The 22,244-nt window shown below is 45.7% G+C and overlaps 1 protein-coding gene across 3 annotated transcripts in view; it reads right to left on the reverse strand.

Annotated features, from left to right (window-relative positions):
* Positions 1 to 2,790: 2,790 nt before the first annotated feature.
* LOC5514343 (CLK4-associating serine/arginine rich protein) overlaps positions 2,791 to 22,244 on the reverse strand; it is a 36,605-nt gene continuing 17,151 nt past the window's right edge. For all 3 annotated transcript variants that reach the window (XM_032383950.2, XM_032383952.2, XM_032383951.2), the window contains exons 19-21: positions 18,392 to 18,472; positions 4,112 to 4,146; positions 2,791 to 3,788 (exon numbers count right to left, since the gene is read on the reverse strand). In XM_032383950.2, coding sequence (XP_032239841.2) covers positions 3,721 to 3,788; positions 4,112 to 4,146; positions 18,392 to 18,472 — 184 coding nt within the window. In that variant the 3' untranslated portion in view covers positions 2,791 to 3,720. The remainder of the gene's footprint in view (positions 3,789 to 4,111; positions 4,147 to 18,391; positions 18,473 to 22,244) is intronic.

Raw genomic sequence — 22,244 nt, forward strand, 5'->3', positions numbered from 1 at the left:
GCCCTAAGCTCTATCTAGGGAGCTTATGCAAGTGTCACAACGCCAGTTTTGTAGGTCCACTTCCATCCCATACTAAGCTCATTCAAGCCAGGTATAGCTTGGGGAGGCTGATGGTGTTCGCCCTTCAGTCCGAACTTTATTAACGCGCTCACGCGAGCGGTGCTACAGGGCTCGTTAGGTCCCCACAAAGCCCTATTTCGTGCGCTTAGGCGAGCGACACCTCTGGATTTGTTGGTCCGTTGAGCCCTCGCTTGGCTCATGAAGGCCATGTATAGCGCTAGGCCTACTGTTAACCTCATTTAGCGCGCTTAGACGAGTGACACCGATGGATTTTTGGTCTACGTCGAGCCCAAGCTGCCTAGCTTGCCCTGGGGGCTGATGAGATCGCTTTTAGTCCCAATCACCTTCTCGCGCTCACGCGGGTTTCCCAAGGGGATCATAAGGGGTTCATAAGCCCCAACTAGCGAGATCATAATTACTAGCGTGTCCCAGCCAGCGCATCCCAGTCGTTACCCGTCTTAACAGGCGGGCTTCTTTGGCTACACCTGCTTTCATGGCCGCGGCCAGCTTCTCGTCCATCTAGATGTCTAATCAGGGCATCGTCAGGCTGTTCTTCGAGCATTGTGTAGCGGCAACATGTAGCTGTTTAGTCGTGTTTGGGGTCAGGAGGCACCATGCTCTCCGTTCCTCAGTCCCTCCTTTTCAAGCACCCTTTGGCGGGGAGCTGCGGCCCGGAGGCCTGGCTCCTCGGGTGCGCTTGGTTAGGCGGTTACCAAGCTATTCGATACCTGACCCCAAACTTATCAGACGACGAGTTTAAAAATCCATACACTTTCGACTCCCTCTCCCCCAAAGTATCCTCACGTCCCCCCCCCCTCGGGATAATAAATGAACTTTTAAACTTACCCTAAAGCCAAATAAGGGTTTAAGAAAATCCGCGGAGTCCTGGGTCGAGGGAAAAAAAACCTGACCTGAGCTATTCTTCCCACAGGTAGCCAGGCAATGGTTTTGAAGCTTGAAATCGGCTGTTCTCAGATGTTAAACTAATTTTTACAGTTAAAGAATAATGCTCAGGGGTTGCCAGAGATGAGCAACAAATAACCCACGGGACAGAATGTTAAATTCTAGAAGGAATCCATACCCCACAACAAAAGGGTACTTCTAAGGGGTAGGGTACAAAAATGGTAGTATTGCCTTTATTTAACAGATCAAATAAAAAATGGTATTGAGAGAATCAGCATTTCATTTATGATCTGAATAGACATCAATTTATTTTCATGTTTAGGGCTCGTTTTTCCCCTTTTTCATTCTGGAATGCTTAGTAGAGAATGTTCAAAATGGCATTCGAGTCATTCTGCTACAGGTAGCAGAATGGGTGGAATGGCCATCATCCCAATGGAAACGCGGGATATACAAATGCGCGCTTTTTCTATTCTAATCATTCTAATTCCGGAATCAGGAGTAAAAAACGCGCCCTTAGACTAGCAGGTTGCTAATCCACTTTCTAAGGAGGGGGGGCTGGTACTCCCCTGCCCCTCCCCCTCCGTCGCCCCTGCCCCTCCCCTTCCGTCGCCCCTGCCCCTCCCCTTCCGTCGCCCCTGCCCCTCCCCTTCCGTCGCCCCTGCCCATACAAAGTGGACATGGAAATATACGTCAACCCCTAAACCCACAACTATCTTGAATCCTATCTCCCATTGATAAACTCTTATCAGTGTCAATAATCACTTACCCTGCAAAGCAAGTGCAATATGTAGAGACCACATTGCCAAACTCTTTTTTGACAGACCCAGATCTTGTGTGGCACATATATCAATACTCTGAGAGGGAGTTGACTCTGATCTTAAGTAGCAGTATTTTGAAGATGGGGAAATCTCGTGATAAAAAACCTCCTTTAACCACCTCGAATCAAAGTCGCTAATCAAAGTATCTCATCAAGCGGTTGGTCATGCTTGCCTCATTGCTTGAAAAAATTTTGGCACATTTCGCGAGTCTTTGATTTCGCGATATCGGGGAAAAATTGTTTGAAAGGGACATAATTCCGCGAATTCGAAGTTCAAGTGACTTTATTTTCGGATCGTTTTTTGCAAAAAAAAGTACACGTGAAACAGGACCAATATAATATTGAAACAAAACCAACACGTCCCCAGTCAATCCTACAGTAATAAAAAAGAGCCATAAGCGATACTTTTGTTACATGTCCTTACTAGGAGATCATAATAGAACCTTCAATCTCTGTCACAAATTTTTCTATTACCTTTAAATTTCGCGAAATTAAAGTTCGCCAAAATAAAGAGCCATTAGCGATACTTTTGTTACATATCTTTACTAGATCACAATAGAACCTTCAATCTCCGTCATCGATTTTTCTATTACCATTAAATTTCGCGAAATTAAAGTTCGCGAATTTGTTTAAATCAGCAGTCCAAGAAATCGCGAATTTAAATATTCGCGCAAATCGAGCAGAATAAGGTATCTAGAATGCCCTATTTTATCTAATTCACTTATGCGTTATAGTTCTCTCTACCCCCCCCCCCCCCCCCCCCCCCCCCCCCCCCCCCCCCCCCCCCCCCCGTGGGTACAGGCCTGTAAAGTGATACCCTCTGAGCACCTATAACACCTCGATACAACGACCGGCTTCTGTAAAACAATCATCGGGTCTTAGGGAGTAATATTCAATGAACGGTTTTCTCGAAACAACAAAGCAAATGATCCGATATCGTTTTATCGAGATCACACTGTAACTTGGTTTTTGGAATGGTTTGGAGGAAAAAAAAACGACGGGAGACGAACTGATTGATCAAACAGTTACTACATTTTAATTTAATTGTTTTACTTTACATATTACAAGCCCTTGGAAGTCCAACAATGGCAGGGCCGTAGCAGGCCTCGAAATATTGGGTGGGGGGGGGGGGGGGGGGGGGGCACACAACAGAAACATGTAGAAAGTATTGGGGGGGCATTGCCCTTGCTGGTCATTCCCTTATAATTTTTCCCCATCCCCTGCTACGGCCCTGAATGACACACCGCATCACTTGCACAATTTCAATCGACCCTTGGCCTTTGAAAATTCTGCCAACTCTCTTCACTTTCTGGCTTCAGTCATTCACACTAACAGAATAACATTTGTTTTTTTTATTGATCAGCCTGGCGGAGAATTGAGATTGGTCATTACAGTGCTGGCCAATGGGTGTTGGAAGTCGTCGGCGAAAGTTAAAGAATATGAAAAATATAATGTTAAATAAAATGTTACAAGCGATAAAAGTAAACCCGTGAGCAAATCCTTCACAGCAGGGAAAGCACGAAAGGGCGTGTCATGTATACACAGGCGCATACATGTTTAGAGTAATCGTCTCATCTCTTGAAAATATAACCTCCTTTTGAAAAAGAGAGCTGTATATCAGTTGTAAAGTTATTCTTAATCTAGGTCGCTCTGGAATATGTGTACAGCAGTTTTCTATATTCTGCGAACACTTGCAGACGAATTCCAACTGATAAATCGCCTTCCTGGTACCTACATTCAAAATCCTTGAAGCGGATTTATTGGCCAGCTCTGACATGGTGTCAAATCACGCCACCGTAAGGCGCTTACCATTAAAAAAAGCACCGAATGTAATTCCGTTAGTTTGAATGGAAAAAGCCAAAAAGGCGGTTTAGCAGTTTGAAATTGATGACGAGAGTTCATAGTGTAGTCTTGTTATATGCATTTATCCTCGACACATATTATTGCTGGTAGACATAGTGGATGACTTCTTCTCCTTTTGAGTGGGCATCGATATCTACAATAGGCACTAGAAAGCAAATAAGTACTCATCAGACAATCACTGATGATAATCAATTAACATTAACCAAATGCTTAGCTGACATTCTGAATATCGCGATAACACGATGGAAGAATACGCTTTGTTGCCATTTTTGTTTAGTTAAGTTCCTTCCTTATAGTAAAGAGGTTTGGACGTTTTTCTTTAATCGCCATTATTTGGTTCTAGCATAGGTCAAACTAACCGTACCCTGGGTACCATAGGCTCCAAGCTTCACTATCAAATAGCCTACAACACCTGTCGCCGGCACTTTGGTAGAATCCTGGAGCCTCTGATACCTAGGGTAAACTTACCACTCCTTGCAGGAGAAGGTGATCGGGAGTGACGACTGTAAAGAAAGCGAGTAGTTATTATCATGCTAGACAAAGGGGTGTAACAGGGTTCAATGTAAGCTAGTGGAGGTAGGGGTGTAACAGGGTTCAATGTAAGCTAGTGGAGGTAGGGGTGTAACAGGGTTCAATGTAAGCTAGTGGAGGTAGGGGTGTAACAGGGTTCAATGTAAGCTACTGGAGGTAGGGGTGTAACAGGGTTCAATGTAAGCTAGTGGAGGTAGGGGTGTAACAGGGTTCAATGTAAGCTAGTGGAGGTAGGGGTGTACCAGGGTTCAATGTAAGCTAGTGGAGGTAGGGGTGTAACAGGGTTCAATGTAAGCTACTGGAGGTAGGGGTGTAACCGGGTTCAATGTAAGCTAGTGGAGGTAGGGGTGTAATAGGGTTCAATGTAAGCTAGTGGAGGTAGGGGTGTAACAGGGTTCCATGTAAGCTAGTGGAGGTAGGGGTGTAACAGGGTTCAATGTAAGCTAGTGGAGGTAGGGGTGTAATAGGGTTCAATGTAAGCTAGTGGAGGTAGGGGTGTAATAGGGTTCAATGTAAGCTAGTGGAGGTAGGGGTGTAACAGGGTTCAATGTAAGCTAGTGGAGGTAGGGGTGTAATAGGGTTCAATATAAGCTAGTGGAGGTAGGGGTGTAATAGGGTTCAATGTAAGCTACTGGAGGTAGGGGTGTAATAGGGTTCAATGTAAGCTAGTGGAGGTAGGGGTGTAACAGGGTTCAACGTAAGCTAGTGGAGGTAGGGGTGTAACAGGGTTCAATGTAAGCTACTGGAGGTAGGGGCGTAACAGGGTTCAATGTAAGCTAGTGGAGGTAGGGGTGTAATAGGGTTCAATGTAAGCTACTGGAGGTAGGGGTGTAATAGGGTTCAATGTAACCTAGTGGAGGTAGGGGTGTAACAGGGTTCAATGTAAGCTAGTGGAGGTAGGGGTGTAATAGGGTTCAATATAAGCTAGTGGAGGTAGGGGTGTAATAGGGTTCAATGTAAGCTACTGGAGGTAGGGGTGTAATAGGGTTCAATGTAAGCTAGTGGAGGTAGGGGTGTAACAGGGTTCAACGTAAGCTAGTGGAGGTAGGGGTGTAACAGGGTTCAATGTAAGCTACTGGAGGTAGGGGCGTAACAGGGTTCAATGTAAGCTAGTGGAGGTAGGGGTGTAATAGGGTTCAATGTAAGCTAGTGGAGGTAGGGGTGTAATAGGGTTCAATGTAAGCTAGTGGAGGTAGGGGTGTAATAGGGTTCAATGTAAGCTAGTGGAGGTAGGGGTGTAACAGGGTTCAATTTAAGCTAGTGGTGGTAGGGGTGTAACAGGGTTCAATGTAAGCTAGTGGAGGTAGGGGTGTAATAGGGTTCAATGTAAGCTAGTGGAGGTAGGGGTGTAATAGGGTTCAATGTAAGCTAGTAGAGGTAGGGGTGTAACAGGGTTCCATGTAAGCTAGTGGAGGTAGGGGTGTAATAGGGTTCAATGTAAGCTAGTGGAGGTAGGGGTGTAACAGGGTTCAATGTAAGCTAGTGGAGGTAGGGGTGTAATAATGTTCAATGTAAGCTAGTGGAGGTAGGGGTGTAATAGGGTTCAATATAAGCTAGTGGAGGTAGGGGTGTAATAGGGTTCAATATAAAATAGTGGAGGTAGGGGTGTAACAGGGTTCAATGTAAGCTAGTGGAGGTAGGGGTGTAACAGGGTTCAATGTAAGCTAGTGGAGGTAGGGGTGTAATAGGGTTCAATGTAAGCTAGTGGAGGTAGGGGTGTAATAGGGTTCAATGTAAGCTAGTGGAGGTAGGGGTGTAATAGGGTTCAATGTAAGCTAGTGGAGCTAGGGGTGTAATAGGGTTCAATGTAAGCTAGTGGAGGTAGGGGTGTAATAGGGTTCAATGTAAGCTAGTGGAGGTAGGGGTGTAATAGGGTTCAATGTAAGCTACTGGAGGTAGGGGTGTAACCGGGTTCAATGTAAGCTAGTGGAGGTAGGGGTGTAATAGGGTTCAATGTAAGCTAGTGGAGGTAGGGGTGTAACAGGGTTCCATGTAAGCTAGTGGAGGTAGGGGTGTAACAGGGTTCAATGTAAGCTAGTGGAGGTAGGGGTGTAATAGGGTTCAATGTAAGCTAGTGGAGGTAGGGGTGTAATAGGGTTCAATGTAAGCTAGTGGAGGTAGGGGTGTAATAGGGTTCAATGTAAGCTAGTGGAGGTAGGGGTGTAATAGGGTTCAATGTAAGCTAGTGGAGGTAGGGGTGTAATAGGGTTCAATATAAGCTAGTGGAGGTAGGGGTGTAATAGGGTTCAATGTAAGCTAGTGGAGGTAGGGGTGTAACAGGATTCAATGTAAGCTAGTGGAGGTAGGGGTGTAACAGGGTTCAATGTAAGCTAGTGGAGGTAGGGGTGTAACAGGGTTCAATGTAAGCTAGTGGAGGTAGGGGTGTAACAGGGTTCAATGTAAGCTAGTGGAGGTAGGGGCGTAATAGGGTTCAATGTAAGCTACTGGAGGTAGGGGCGTAACAGGGTTCAATGTAAGCTAGTGGAGGTAGGGTTGTAACAGGGTTCAATGTAAGCTACTGGAGGTAGGGGTGTAATAATGTTCAATGTAAGCTAGTGGAGGTAGGGTTGTAACAGGGTTCAATGTAAGCTACTGGAGGTAGGGGTGTAACAGGTTTCAATGTAAGCTACTGGAGGTAGGGTTATAACAGGGTTCCATGTAAGCTACTGGAGGTAGGGGTGTAACAGGGTTCAATGTAAGCTACTGGAGGTAGGGGTGTAACAGGGTTCAATGTAAGCTAGTGGAGGTAGGGGTGTAACAGGGTTCAATGTAAGCTAGTGGAGGTAGGGGTGTACCAGGGTTCAATGTAAGCTAGTGGAGGTAGGGGTGTAACAGGGTTCAATGTAAGCTACTGGAGGTAGGGGTGTAACCGGGTTCAATGTAAGCTAGTGGAGGTAGGGGTGTAATAGGGTTCAATGTAAGCTAGTGGAGGTAGGGGTGTAACAGGGTTCCATGTAAGCTAGTGGAGGTAGGGGTGTAACAGGGTTCAATGTAAGCTAGTGGAGGTAGGGGTGTAATAGGGTTCAATGTAAGCTAGTGGAGGTAGGGGTGTAATAGGGTTCAATGTAAGCTAGTGGAGGTAGGGGTGTAACAGGGTTCAATGTAAGCTAGTGGAGGTAGGGGTGTAATAGGGTTCAATATAAGCTAGTGGAGGTAGGGGTGTAATAGGGTTCAATGTAAGCTACTGGAGGTAGGGGTGTAATAGGGTTCAATGTAAGCTAGTGGAGGTAGGGGTGTAACAGGGTTCAACGTAAGCTAGTGGAGGTAGGGGTGTAACAGGGTTCAATGTAAGCTACTGGAGGTAGGGGCGTAACAGGGTTCAATGTAAGCTAGTGGAGGTAGGGGTGTAATAGGGTTCAATGTAAGCTACTGGAGGTAGGGGTGTAATAGGGTTCAATGTAACCTAGTGGAGGTAGGGGTGTAACAGGGTTCAATGTAAGCTAGTGGAGGTAGGGGTGTAATAGGGTTCAATATAAGCTAGTGGAGGTAGGGGTGTAATAGGGTTCAATGTAAGCTACTGGAGGTAGGGGTGTAATAGGGTTCAATGTAAGCTAGTGGAGGTAGGGGTGTAACAGGGTTCAACGTAAGCTAGTGGAGGTAGGGGTGTAACAGGGTTCAATGTAAGCTACTGGAGGTAGGGGCGTAACAGGGTTCAATGTAAGCTAGTGGAGGTAGGGGTGTAATAGGGTTCAATGTAAGCTAGTGGAGGTAGGGGTGTAATAGGGTTCAATGTAAGCTAGTGGAGGTAGGGGTGTAATAGGGTTCAATGTAAGCTAGTGGAGGTAGGGGTGTAACAGGGTTCAATTTAAGCTAGTGGTGGTAGGGGTGTAACAGGGTTCAATGTAAGCTAGTGGAGGTAGGGGTGTAATAGGGTTCAATGTAAGCTAGTGGAGGTAGGGGTGTAATAGGGTTCAATGTAAGCTAGTAGAGGTAGGGGTGTAACAGGGTTCCATGTAAGCTAGTGGAGGTAGGGGTGTAATAGGGTTCAATGTAAGCTAGTGGAGGTAGGGGTGTAACAGGGTTCAATGTAAGCTAGTGGAGGTAGGGGTGTAATAATGTTCAATGTAAGCTAGTGGAGGTAGGGGTGTAATAGGGTTCAATATAAGCTAGTGGAGGTAGGGGTGTAACAGGGTTCAATGTAAGCTAGTGGAGGTAGGGGTGTAACAGGGTTCAATGTAAGCTAGTGGAGGTAGGGGTGTACCAGGGTTCAATGTAAGCTAGTGGAGGTAGGGGTGTAACAGGGTTCAATGTAAGCTACTGGAGGTAGGGGTGTAACCGGGTTCAATGTAAGCTAGTGGAGGTAGGGGTGTAATAGGGTTCAATGTAAGCTAGTGGAGGTAGGGGTGTAACAGGGTTCCATGTAAGCTAGTGGAGGTAGGGGTGTAACAGGGTTCAATGTAAGCTAGTGGAGGTAGGGGTGTAATAGGGTTCAATGTAAGCTAGTGGAGGTAGGGGTGTAATAGGGTTCAATGTAAGCTAGTGGAGGTAGGGGTGTAACAGGGTTCAATGTAAGCTAGTGGAGGTAGGGGTGTAATAGGGTTCAATATAAGCTAGTGGAGGTAGGGGTGTAATAGGGTTCAATGTAAGCTACTGGAGGTAGGGGTGTAATAGGGTTCAATGTAAGCTAGTGGAGGTAGGGGTGTAACAGGGTTCAACGTAAGCTAGTGGAGGTAGGGGTGTAACAGGGTTCAATGTAAGCTACTGGAGGTAGGGGCGTAACAGGGTTCAATGTAAGCTAGTGGAGGTAGGGGTGTAATAGGGTTCAATGTAAGCTACTGGAGGTAGGGGTGTAATAGGGTTCAATGTAACCTAGTGGAGGTAGGGGTGTAACAGGGTTCAATGTAAGCTAGTGGAGGTAGGGGTGTAATAGGGTTCAATATAAGCTAGTGGAGGTAGGGGTGTAATAGGGTTCAATGTAAGCTACTGGAGGTAGGGGTGTAATAGGGTTCAATGTAAGCTAGTGGAGGTAGGGGTGTAACAGGGTTCAACGTAAGCTAGTGGAGGTAGGGGTGTAACAGGGTTCAATGTAAGCTACTGGAGGTAGGGGCGTAACAGGGTTCAATGTAAGCTAGTGGAGGTAGGGGTGTAATAGGGTTCAATGTAAGCTAGTGGAGGTAGGGGTGTAATAGGGTTCAATGTAAGCTAGTGGAGGTAGGGGTGTAATAGGGTTCAATGTAAGCTAGTGGAGGTAGGGGTGTAACAGGGTTCAATTTAAGCTAGTGGTGGTAGGGGTGTAACAGGGTTCAATGTAAGCTAGTGGAGGTAGGGGTGTAATAGGGTTCAATGTAAGCTAGTGGAGGTAGGGGTGTAATAGGGTTCAATGTAAGCTAGTAGAGGTAGGGGTGTAACAGGGTTCCATGTAAGCTAGTGGAGGTAGGGGTGTAATAGGGTTCAATGTAAGCTAGTGGAGGTAGGGGTGTAACAGGGTTCAATGTAAGCTAGTGGAGGTAGGGGTGTAATAATGTTCAATGTAAGCTAGTGGAGGTAGGGGTGTAATAGGGTTCAATATAAGCTAGTGGAGGTAGGGGTGTAATAGGGTTCAATATAAAATAGTGGAGGTAGGGGTGTAACAGGGTTCCATGTAAGCTAGTGGAGGTAGGGGTGTAACAGGGTTCAATGTAAGCTAGTGGAGGTAGGGGTGTAATAGGGTTCAATGTAAGCTAGTGGAGGTAGGGGTGTAATAGGGTTCAATGTAAGCTAGTGGAGGTAGGGGTGTAATAGGGTTCAATGTAAGCTAGTGGAGCTAGGGGTGTAATAGGGTTCAATGTAAGCTAGTGGAGGTAGGGGTGTAATAGGGTTCAATGTAAGCTAGTGGAGGTAGGGGTGTAATAGGGTTCAATGTAAGCTACTGGAGGTAGGGGTGTAACCGGGTTCAATGTAAGCTAGTGGAGGTAGGGGTGTAATAGGGTTCAATGTAAGCTAGTGGAGGTAGGGGTGTAACAGGGTTCCATGTAAGCTAGTGGAGGTAGGGGTGTAACAGGGTTCAATGTAAGCTAGTGGAGGTAGGGGTGTAACAGGGTTCAATGTAAGCTAGTGGAGGTAGGGGTGTAACAGGGTTCAATGTAAGCTAGTGGAGGTAGGGGCGTAATAGGGTTCAATGTAAGCTACTGGAGGTAGGGGCGTAACAGGGTTCAATGTAAGCTAGTGGAGGTAGGGTTGTAACAGGGTTCAATGTAAGCTACTGGAGGTAGGGGTGTAATAATGTTCAATGTAAGCTAGTGGAGGTAGGGTTGTAACAGGGTTCAATGTAAGCTACTGGAGGTAGGGGTGTAACAGGTTTCAATGTAAGCTACTGGAGGTAGGGTTATAACAGGGTTCCATGTAAGCTACTGGAGGTAGGGGTGTAACAGGGTTCAACGTAAGCTAGTGGAGGTAGGGGTGTAACAGGGTTCAATGTAAGCTACTGGAGGTAGGGGCGTAACAGGGTTCAATGTAAGCTAGTGGAGGTAGGGGTGTAATAGGGTTCAATGTAAGCTAGTGGAGGTAGGGGTGTAATAGGGTTCAATGTAAGCTAGTGGAGGTAGGGGTGTAATAGGGTTCAATGTAAGCTAGTGGAGGTAGGGGTGTAACAGGGTTCAATTTAAGCTAGTGGAGGTAGGGGTGTAATAGGGTTCAATGTAAGCTAGTGGAGGTAGGGGTGTAATAGGATTCAATGTAAGCTAGTGGAGGTAGGGGTGTAACAGGGTTCCATGTAAGCTAGTGGAGGTAGGGGTGTAACAGGGTTCAATGTAAGCTAGTGGAGGTAGGGGTGTAACAGGGTTCAATGTAAGCTAGTGGAGGTAGGGGTGTAATAGGGTTCAATGTAAGCTAGTGGAGGTAGGGGTGTAATAGGGTTCAATGTAAGCTAGTGGAGGTAGGGGTGTAATAGGGTTCAATGTAAGCTAGTGGAGGTAGGGGTGTAATAGGGTTCAATGCAAGCTAGTGGAGGTAGGGGTGTAATAGGGTTCAATATAAGCTAGTGGAGGTAGGGGTGTAATAGGGTTCAATGTAAGCTAGTGGAGGTAGGGGTGTAACAGGGTTCAATGTAAGCTAGTGGAGGTAGGGGTGTAACAGGGTTCAATGTAAGCTAGTGGAGGTAGGGGTGTAACAGGGTTCAATGTAAGCTAGTGGAGGTAGGGGTGTAACAGGGTTCAATGTAAGCTAGTGGAGGTAGGGGCGTAATAGGGTTCAATGTAAGCTACTGGAGGTAGGGGTGTAACAGGTTTCAATGTAAGCTACTGGAGGTAGGGTTATAACAGGGTTCCATGTAAGCTACTGGAGGTAGGGGTGTAATAGGGTTCAATGTAAGCTAGTGGAGGTAGGGGTGTAACAGGGTTCAACGTAAGCTAGTGGAGGTAGGGGTGTAACAGGGTTCAATGTAAGCTACTGGAGGTAGGGGCGTAACAGGGTTCAATGTAAGCTAGTGGAGGTAGGGGTGTAATAGGGTTCAATGTAAGCTAGTGGAGGTAGGGGTGTAATAGGGTTCAATGTAAGCTAGTGGAGGTAGGGGTGTAATAGGGTTCAATGTAAGCTAGTGGAGGTAGGGGTGTAACAGGGTTCAATTTAAGCTAGTGGTGGTAGGGGTGTAACAGGGTTCAATGTAAGCTAGTGGAGGTAGGGGTGTAATAGGGTTCAATGTAAGCTAGTGGAGGTAGGGGTGTAATAGGGTTCAATGTAAGCTAGTGGAGGTAGGGGTGTAACAGGGTTCCATGTAAGCTAGTGGAGGTAGGGGTGTAATAGGGTTCAATGTAAGCTAGTGGAGGTAGGGGTGTAATAGGGTTCAATGTAAGCTAGTGGAGGTAGGGGTGTAACAGGGTTCAATGTAAGCTAGTGGAGGTAGGGGTGTAATAGGGTTCAATGTAAGCTAGTGGAGGTAGGGGTGTAATAGGGTTCAATGTAAGCTAGTGGAGGTAGGGGTGTAATAGGGTTCAATGTAAGCTAGTGGAGGTAGGGGTGTAATAGGGTTCAATGTAAGCTAGTGGAGGTAGGGGTGTAACAGGGTTCAATGTAAGCTAGTGGAGGTAGGGGCGTAATAGGGTTCAATGTAAGCTAGTGGAGGTAGGGGTGTAATAGGGTTCAATGTAAGCTAGTGGAGGTAGGGGTGTAATAGGGTTCAATGTAAGCTAGTGGAGGTAGGGGTGTAACAGGGTTCCATGTAAGCTAGTGGAGGTAGGGGTGTAACAGGGTTCAATGTAAGCTAGTGGAGGTAGGGGTGTAATAGGGTTCAATGTAAGCTAGTGGAGGTAGGGGTGTAACAGGGTTCAACGTAAGCTAGTGGAGGTAGGGGTGTAACAGGGTTCCATGTAAGCTAGTGGAGGTAGGGGTGTAACAGGGTTCCATGTAAGCTAGTGGAGGTAGGGGTGTAACAGGGTTCAACGTTAGCTAGTGGAGGTAGGGGTGTAACAGGGTTCCATGTAAGCTAGTGGAGGTAGGGGTGTAACAGGGTTCAATGTAAGCTAGTGGAGGTAGGGGTGTAATAGGGTTCCATGTAAGCTAGTGGAGGTAGGGGTGTAATAGGGTTCAATGTAAGCTAGTGGAGGTAGGGGTGTAATAGGGTTCAATGTAAGCTAGTGGAGGTAGGGGTGTAACAGGGTTCAATGTAAGCTAGTGGAGGTAGGGGTGTAACAGGGTTCCATGTAAGCTACTGGAGGTAGGGGTGTAACAGGGTTCAATGTAAGCTAGTGGAGGTAGGGGTGTAATAGGGTTCAATGTAAGCTACTGGAGGTAGGGGCGTAATAGGGTTCAATGTAAGCTAGTGGAGGTAGGGGTGTAATAGGGTTCAATGTAAGCTAGTGGAGGTAGGGGTGTAATAGGGTTCAATGTAAGCTAGTGGAGGTAGGGGTGTAATAGGGTTCAATGTAAGCTACTGGAGGTAGGGGCGTAATAGGGTTCAATGTAAGCTACTGGAGGTAGGGGTGTAACAGGGTTCAACGTAAGCTAGTGGAGGTAGGGGTGTAACAGGGTTCAATGTAAGCTAGTGGAGGTAGGGGTGTAACAGGGTTCCATGTAAGCTACTGGAGGTAGGGGTGTAATAGGGTTCAATGTAAGCTACTGGAGGTAGGGGTGTAACAGGGTTCAATGTAAGCTAGTGGAGGTAGGGGTGTAACAGGGTTCAATGTAAGCTAGTGGAGGTAGGGGTGTAACAGGGTTCAATGTAAGCTACTGGAGGTAGGGGTGTAATAGGGTTCCATGTAAGCTAGTGGAGGTAGGGGTGTAACAGGGTTCAATGTAAGCTACTGGAGGTAGGGGTGTAACAGGGTTCAATGTAAGCTAGTGGTGGTAGGGGTGTAACAGGGTTCAATGTAAGCTAGTGGAGGTAGGGGTGTAATAGGGTTCAATGTAAGCTAGTGGAGGTAGGGGTGTAATAGGGTTCAATGTAAGCTAGTGGAGGTAGGGGTGTAACAGGGTTCCATGTAAGCTAGTGGAGGTAGGGGTGTAATAGGGTTCAATGTAAGCTAGTGGAGGTAGGGGTGTAATAGGGTTCAATGTAAGCTAGTGGAGGTAGGGGTGTAACAGGGTTCAATGTAAGCTAGTGGAGGTAGGGGTGTAATAGGGTTCAATATAAGCTAGTGGAGGTAGGGGTGTAATAGGGTTCAATGTAAGCTAGTGGAGGTAGGGGTGTAACAGGGTTCAATGTAAGCTAGTGGAGGTAGGGGTGTAATAGGGTTCAATGTAAGCTAGTGGAGGTAGGGGTGTAATAGGGTTCAATGTAAGCTAGTGGAGGTAGGGGTGTAATAGGGTTCAATGTAAGCTAGTGGAGGTAGGGGTGTAATAGGGTTCAATGTAAGCTAGTGGAGGTAGGGGTGTAATAGGGTTCCATGTAAGCTAGTGGAGGTAGGGGTGTAATAGGGTTCAATGTAAGCTACTGGAGGTAGGGGCGTAATAGGGTTCAATGTAAGCTACTGGAGGTAGGGGTGTAACAGGGTTCAACGTAAGCTAGTGGAGGTAGGGGTGTAACAGGGTTCCATGTAAGCTAGTGGAGGTAGGGGTGTAACAGGGTTCAACGTAAGCTAGTGGAGGTAGGGGTGTAACAGGGTTCCATGTAAGCTAGTGGAGGTAGGGGTGTAACAGGGTTCCATGTAAGCTACTGGAGGTAGGGGTGTAATAGGGTTCAATGTAAGCTAGTGGAGGTAGGGGTGTAACAGGGTTCAATGTAAGCTACTGGAAGTAGGGATGTAATAGGGTTCAATGTAAGCTAGTGGAGGTAGGGGTGTAATGGGGTTCAATGTAAGCTAGTGGAGGTAGGGGTGTAATAGGGTTCCATGTAAGCTAGTGGAGGTAGGGGTGTAAAAGGGTTCAATGTAAGCTACTGGAGGTAGGGGTGTAACAGGGTTCAATGTAAGCTACTGGAGGTAGGGGTGTAACAGGGTTCAATGTAAGCTAGTGGAGGTAGGGGCGTAACAGGGTTCAATGTAAGCTAGTGGAGGTAGGGGCGTAACAGGGTTCAATGTAAGCTAGTGGAGGTAGGGGTGTAACAGGGTTCAATGTAAGCTAGTGGAGGTAGGGGTGTAACAGGGTTCAATGTAAGCTAGTGGAGGTAGGGGTGTAACAGGGTTCCATGTAAGCTACTGGAGGTAGGGGCGTAACAGGGTTCAATGTAAGCTAGTGGAGGTAGGGGTGTAACAGGGTTTAATGTAAGCTAGTGGAGGTAGGGGTGTAACAGGGTTCAATGTAAGCTAGCGGAGGTAGGGGTGTAATAGGGTTCAATGTAAGCTAGTGGAGGTAGGGTTATAACAGGGTTCCATGTAAGCTACTGGAGGTAGGGGTGTAATAGGGTTCAATGTAAGCTAATGGAGGTAGGGGTGTAACAGGGTTCAATGTAAGCTAGTGGAGGTAGGGGCGTAACAGGGTTCAATGTAAGCTAATGGAGGTAGGGGTGTAATAGGGTTTAATGTAAGCTAGTGGAGGTAGGGGCGTAACAGGGTTCAATGTAAGCTAGTGGAGGTAGGGGTGTAACAGGGTTCAATGTAAGCTATTGGAGGTAGGGGTGTAACAGGGTTCAATGTAAGCTAGTGGAGGTAGGGGTGTAACAGGGTTCCATGTAAGCTAGTGGAGGTAGGGGTGTAACAGGGTTCAATGTAAGCTAGTGGAGGTAGGGGTGTAATGGGGTTCAATGTAAGCTAGTGGAGGTAGGGGTGTAATAGGGTTCAATGTAAGCTAGTGGAGATAGGGGTGTAATAGGGTTCAATGTAAGCTAGTGGAGGTAGGGGTGTAATAGGGTTCAATGTAAGCTAGTGGAGGTAGGGGTGTAACAGGGTTCAATGTAAGCTAGTGGACGTAGGGGTGTAACAGGGTTCAATGTAAGCTAGTGGAGGTAGGGGTGTAATAGGGTTCAATGTAAGCTAGTGGAGGTAGGGGTGTAATAGGGTTCAATGTAAGCTAGTGGAGGTAGGGGTGTAACAGGGTTCAATGTAAGCTAGTGGAGGTAGGGGTGTAATAGGGTTCAATGTAAGCTAGTGGAGGTAGGGGTGTAACAGGGTTCAATGTAAGCTAGCGGAGGTAGGGGTGTAATAGGGTTCAATGTAAGCTAGTGGAGGTAGGGTTATAACAGGGTTCCATGTAAGCTACTGGAGGTAGGGGTGTAATAGGGTTCAATGTAAGCTAGTGGAGGTAGGGGTGTAACAGGGTTCAACGTAAGCTAGTGGAGGTAGGGGTGTAACAGGGTTCAATGTAAGCTACTGGAGGTAGGGGCGTAACAGGGTTCAATGTAAGCTAGTGGAGGTAGGGGTGTAATAGGGTTCAATGTAAGCTACTGGAGGTAGGGGTGTAATAGGGTTCAATGTAAGCTAGTGGAGGTAGGGGTGTAATAGGGTTCAATGTAAGCTAGTGGAGGTAGGGGTGTAACAGGGTTCAATGTAAGCTACTGGAGGTAGGGGTGTAACAGGGTTCAATGTAAGCTACTGGAGGTAGGGGTGTAACAGGGTTCAATGTAAGCTAGTGGAGGTAGGGGTGTAACAGGGTTCAATGTAAGCTAGTGGAGGTAGGGGCGTAATAGGGTTCAATGTAAGCTAGTGGAGGTAGGGGTGTAACAGGGTTCAATGTAAGCTAGTGGAGGTAGGGGTGTAACAGGGTTCAATTTAAGCTAGTGGAGGTAGGGGCGTAATGGGGTTCAATGTAAGCTAGTGGAGGTAGGGGTGTAATAGGGTTCAATGTAAGCTAGTGGAGGTAGGGGTGTAATAGGGTTCAATGTAAGCTAGTGGAGGTAGGGGTGTAATAGGGTTCAATATAAGCTAGTGGAGGTAGGGGTGTAATAGGGTTCAATGTAAGCTAGTGGAGGTAGGGGTGTAATAGGGTTCAATGTAAGCTAGTGGAGGTAGGGGTGTAATAGGGTTCAATGTAAGCTAGTGGAGGTAGGGGTGTAATAGGGTTCAATATAAGCTAGTGGAGGTAGGGGTGTAATAGGGTTCAATGTAAGCTAGTGGAGGTAGGGGTGTAATAGGGTTCAATGTAAGCTAGTGGAGGTAGGGGTGTAACAGGGTTCAATGTAAGCTAGTGGAGGTAGGGGTGTAACAGGGTTCCATGTAAGCTACTGGAGGTAGGGTTATAACAGGGTTCAATGTAAGCTAGTGGAGGTAGGGGTGTAATGGGGTTCAATGTAAGCTAGTGGAGGTAGGGGTGTAATAGGGTTCAATGTAAGCTAGTGGAGGTAGGGGTGTAACAGGGTTCCATGTAAGCTACTGGAGGTAGGGGTGTAACAGGGTTCAATGTAAGCTAGTGGAGGTAGGGGTGTAACAGGGTTCCATGTAAGCTACTGGAGGTAGGGGTGTAATAGGGTTCAATGTAAGCTAGTGGAGGTAGGGGTGTAATAGGGTTCCATGTAAGCTACTGGAGGTAGGGGTGTAACCGGGTTCAATGTAAGCTAGTGGAGGTAGGGGTGTAATAGGGTTCAATGTAAGCTAGTGGAGGTAGGGGTGTAATAGGGTTCAATGTAAGCTACTGGAGGTAGGGGTGTAATGGGGTTCAATGTAAGCTAGTGGAGGTAGGGGTGTAATAGGGTTCCATGTAAGCTAGTGGAGGTAGGGGTGTAATAGGGTTCAATGTAAGCTAGTGGAGGTAGGGGTGTAATAGGGTTCAATGTAAGCTAGTGGAGGTAGGGGTGTAACAGGGTTCCATGTAAGCTACTGGAGGTAGGGGTGTAACAGGGTTCAATGTAAGCTAGTGGAGGTAGGGGCGTAATAGGGTTCAATGTAAGCTAGTGGAGGTAGGGGTGTAACAGGGTTCAATGTAAGCTAGTGGAGGTAGGGGTGTAACAGGGTTCCATGTAAGCTACTGGAGGTAGGGGTGTAACAGGGTTCAATGTAAGCTAGTGGAGGTAGGGGTGTAATAGGGTTCAATGTAAGCTAGTGGAGGTAGGGGTGTAACAGGGTTCAATGTAAGCTAGTGGAGGTAGGGGTGTAACAGGGTTCCATGTAAGCTAGTGGGGGTAGGGTTGTAACAGGGTTCCATGTAAGCTAGTGGAGGTAGGGGCGTAACAGGGTTCAATGTAAGCTAGTGGAGGTAGGGGTGTAACAGGGTTCCATGTAAGCTACTGGAGGTAGGGGCGTAATAGGGTTCAATGTAAGCTAATGGAGGTAGGGGTGTAATAGGGTTCAATATAAGCTAGTGGAGGTAGGGGTGTAATAGGGTTCAATGTAAGCTAGTGGAGGTAGGGGTGTAATAGGGTTCAATGTAAGCTAGTGGAGGTAGGGGTGTAATAGGGTTCAATGTAAGCTAATGGAGGTAGGGGTGTAACAGGGTTCAATGTAAGCTACTGGAGATAGGGGTGTAACAGGGTTCCATGTAAGCTAGTGGAGGTAGGGGTGTAACAGGGTTCAATGTAAGCTAGTGGAGGTAGGGGTGTAATAGGGTTCAATGTAAGCTAGTGGAGGTAGGGGTGTAATAGGGTTCAATGTAAGCTAGTGGAGGTAGGGGTGTAATAGGGTTCAATATAAGCTAGTGGAGGTAGGGGTGTAATAGGGTTCAATGTAAGCTAGTGGAGGTAGGGTTATAACAGGGTTCCATGTAAGCTACTGGAGGTAGGGGTGTAACAGGGTTCAATTTAAGCTAGTGGAGGTAGGGGCGTAATAGGGTTCAATGTAAGCTAGTGGAGGTAGGGGTGTAATAGGGTTCCATGTAAGCTAGTGGAGGTAGGGGTGTAATAGGGTTCAATGTAAGCTAGTGGAGGTAGGGATGTAACAGGGTTCAATGTAAGCTACTGGAGGTAGGGGTGTAACAGGGTTCCATGTAAGGGAACCTTACCTTTTGCCAGGTGAGCTGGATCGGCTGCGGTGTCTTGAGCTTCTACTGCGAGGAGATGGAGATCGACTATAATCACACTCTCTGTGTAAAAATACATAAAGAGCCGTCTTCTTAGATAATAGGAGTACTGTGAAACATGAGTGGGTGAGTAAAGAAATAACTGAGTGAGTGAATAAGTGAGTCAGTAAGTAAATAAGTGAGCAAGTAAATAAGTGACTGACTGACTGAGTAAATAAGTGAGTAAGCGAGTGAATGACTAAGTGAAATGTATGGTTCTGCCATCGCTTGAGTTTATTTACCACATTTATTTCCACAAATAATTACCACCCATAAGCACCTTTTGGTGGTAGAACTGTCATTTGGCAATTGCCATTCGCCGTTTGCACAGCAAATCATTTTGAAATTGGGGTATAACTAGGAAAGGCTGGAACCTGACAAACTTCTTTGGGGCAAAATAAATTCCTTAAAAAAAGTCAGCGAATCACAAATCAAACCAATGCATTTCACACCTCGCCTGTCAATTTTGGAGCATTTTCATCGTCTACCAAATTATATGCGTAAAAAACGGATGAATGTAACATGATCAAGCAAATTTCAAAAATCAGAAAACCCGCTCATTGTAAACGCCGATCGGTGGGTTCCGAATTTTGATATCGGAGCAATGGCCATGTTTGGTGCTTCTGAGGTTGGTGGTCTCGTGCGCGAAGTTGTTGGATCGAGCCCCAGCCTTTTCTATTATATACAAATAGAAACGTACAGCTCTTAGCGGGCATCAAACTTTCTATACAAGCATTCTATCCGGAAAAAGGAAATTAAGTAAGACTCAAACACGATTGTCGTTTTATTTATTACGATAAAAGCATTTCCCATCAACATCGATTTTCCCCATACATTCCTTTGAACTACTGATAGTAGCTAGTAGGCTGCCTGTGCTACCATCCTTAGACATGGTACACATGTAAATGGGTGCGAGTCCACCATGTACGGGTATAAAAGTATATCAACGTTAATCTGTGAGGATGGCCTTTACAACAATGCTGAACAGAGGTACCGGAAGACAATCAGGGTCACTGTTATGATGAGGACTGTCTTCAGGGCTTTGTGCTCCGAGAGGGTGTTCACCGAGGGATCGAAGCGCTTGTTTTCAGCAGCGATGGCGATGGAGTGTTTGCACGAGATGCAATATAGGCGCAAATGCAGCGACACCATGATGACGCAGAGGCACAGAAGATACAGGTACCACAGGGTCACCACGGCAGGGAAATAAGGCATCTAGAACACACGGATCAGGGAGAGAGCCAGGCATGCCATGTTCAAGATTACGATAGCAGTGTAGGCCTTGCTCTTGGTCACCAATGTAATGTAGCGTAACGGCCGGGTGATCGCAATGAAGAGGTCAACAGTAGCAAGACACAGTGTAGTCAAACAAGAGGTAATAAACAAAGCTCCAACAATGTCTAGCGGTAGTCTAAAGCCTGACGAACAAAGTTGTCCGTGCGGTTCTAATAGAACTCGGACGATGGTACCAGCGTGTGACGTTTGAATAAGGATTCCCATCAGAGCACCATTGGCAGCTAGGTTGGACAAGAAGAGATTGGAGGAGACTCGTAGTTCACGGACAAGAGCGATGGTCATCATTACCAGCGCGTTACCTCCGATAGATAGTAAAGGTAGAGCGATGTTTACAGCGGCTAGGAACACAGCAAACTCGGTGTCATTCCTGGCGAATTCTTGATACTCAGGTATCCGGCCATCAGAGCTAACACAAACGCTCTTTGATGCATTCCTCGTGTTTCGAAGCAACTAGGATGACACATTCACGTATAGAAAAGCGAGGATCGACAAATATTTCATAACAGAACACTCTGAGCGCCACTATCTCAAAGAGTATACAGAGAATACTTGAGTTCTCATAAAAAACTACCTTTTTATTGCTGCGCGGGGTATATGCTGCAATACGGCCGTAAAGTCTACATCTCCGTTTGTCTTCACAGCTTCTCGGTAAGATGCCTTTTACAGTGCATTAATATGACGATAATGAGTTTAATGGTATCCCGTTGTGAGGCACTTACACTTTGTTTTTCTCTGCGACAAATTCGACACTTGTAAAATCTCTTTGGTATATTGATACAGAAAAAAAAACGAGAAACATTAAAAAGGTACCATGAAATCATTTCCAAATGTATTTCTCGTTTATACCAAAAATGAAGCTTCTATTAATTGGTAAAGGCTTGTTATCATGCGGAGAAAATTTTGTACTCCAATTCCAATAATTATTTATTCTAAAACGAATTATTCTGCTGCGAAAAATATATTTTGTAATTATTTTAGAGATAAGATTTGGGACCGACGTATATTGGAGGCATATTTTCTATCAGTGTTTAGTTAGTGTTTTTATAACGAGAAGTTTTCTAAACAAATTTAAACTGCTGAAAAGCGTATTGCTCATTTCTCGCCAAACTACCCATGCTTTTTCAACAGGACTTGGCCATAATGAAGCTTAGACCATATTAATGTGTCGTACGAGCGAATTTAATCGCCGGCTGAAAATCAGCAGCTCTGTTTGCGGCCGGGGCGAATTCGCAGATTTCTAGACGTCTGATTCGTCCGATATCTAGACGTATGATTCGTGCGATACTGGCGATCGTAAACTGGGGATCGCCGGCGATTGAATGCGCTCATACGAGCGTACTGTGTCGTAGGCTTACGACTCAACAAACTCGACGCTCGCGAAGGCTCCGGGAACGAGATTGAGGTCCTCGATGCTAATAATGACGCAAGAGAAACAGCAGGGATAAATGGGTAGCCATTATTTGGCAAAAAAAAACACCACTTAATCAATAGGTAATGAGTAGATAATAATAATAAATAAGAAGAAGTAGATTTATATAGCGCTTTACAGGATCCAAAGCGCTTTACAATAATATGGAATTTTATCATAACATATAACTAAAAAATGGTATTATTGTTATAAACTTACATAAAATTAGAAATAATTCAATTTGCAATTAAAAAAAATATATAAAATATTAAAATCTATATTCAAAAGCGCACAGAAAAAGAAATGTCTTTACTTTAGATTTGAAGTTAGATAAATGATCACAAGCTCGTATCTTTGGTGGGAGAGAGTTCCATAGCGTTGGAATATGTACTCAGGAGGTTCTAGAGCCACGTGTTTCAAGGTGATATCTAGGTTGTGTTAAAAGGTTTTTCGTAGAAAGACGTAAATTTCTAGTAATATCTTTGAGGCAAGATTCCATGCGTTTTTTAGATTGTATTAGCTCTCCCGGATTCTGGGGATTAAAAGGCAAATAGAGCTGAGTGTCATCAGCGTAAAAGTGGAAACATTAAAAGAACACATTAGATTAAAAGGTTCCGGCCAAATAGACGATAATTTAGTTTGTCTCACGCTGGGATGAAACGGGTGCCACCGAAAAGGAAAAAGAAAACTCGTCGAAAGGATAATGTCATTGTCTGGCAAACTCCGAATGTTATACCCAAGTGAATCTGGCCACCGGCTGCCCTTACTAATCCACATAGTGCCATACAGTAAATGCGAGGAACGTTATAGACCTACTTCATAAATATTATTGACATTAATGGAAATCCAAGTTATACAGTCAAGGGAAATCTACGCAATTTCAAGTTCAAAATCGAAATAATTGCAACTTAATTATTTTTGATCGCAGAAAGACAAAATGTCCTTAAAAAATTAACATACCAAGAACGCCCATCGGTACATCATACCAAAATGCGTCAAAAAGCCATTTTCTTCTTAAATCATCCAGAGCAGCAGGCCCGTAGCCAGGATTTTGAGCGGGGTGGTTCGTTTTTCCATTTCAGAGGACCAAAT

This window comes from Nematostella vectensis, chromosome 2, assembly GCF_932526225.1.
Source record: "Nematostella vectensis chromosome 2, jaNemVect1.1, whole genome shotgun sequence".
Lineage (NCBI taxonomy): Eukaryota > Metazoa > Cnidaria > Anthozoa > Actiniaria > Edwardsiidae > Nematostella > Nematostella vectensis.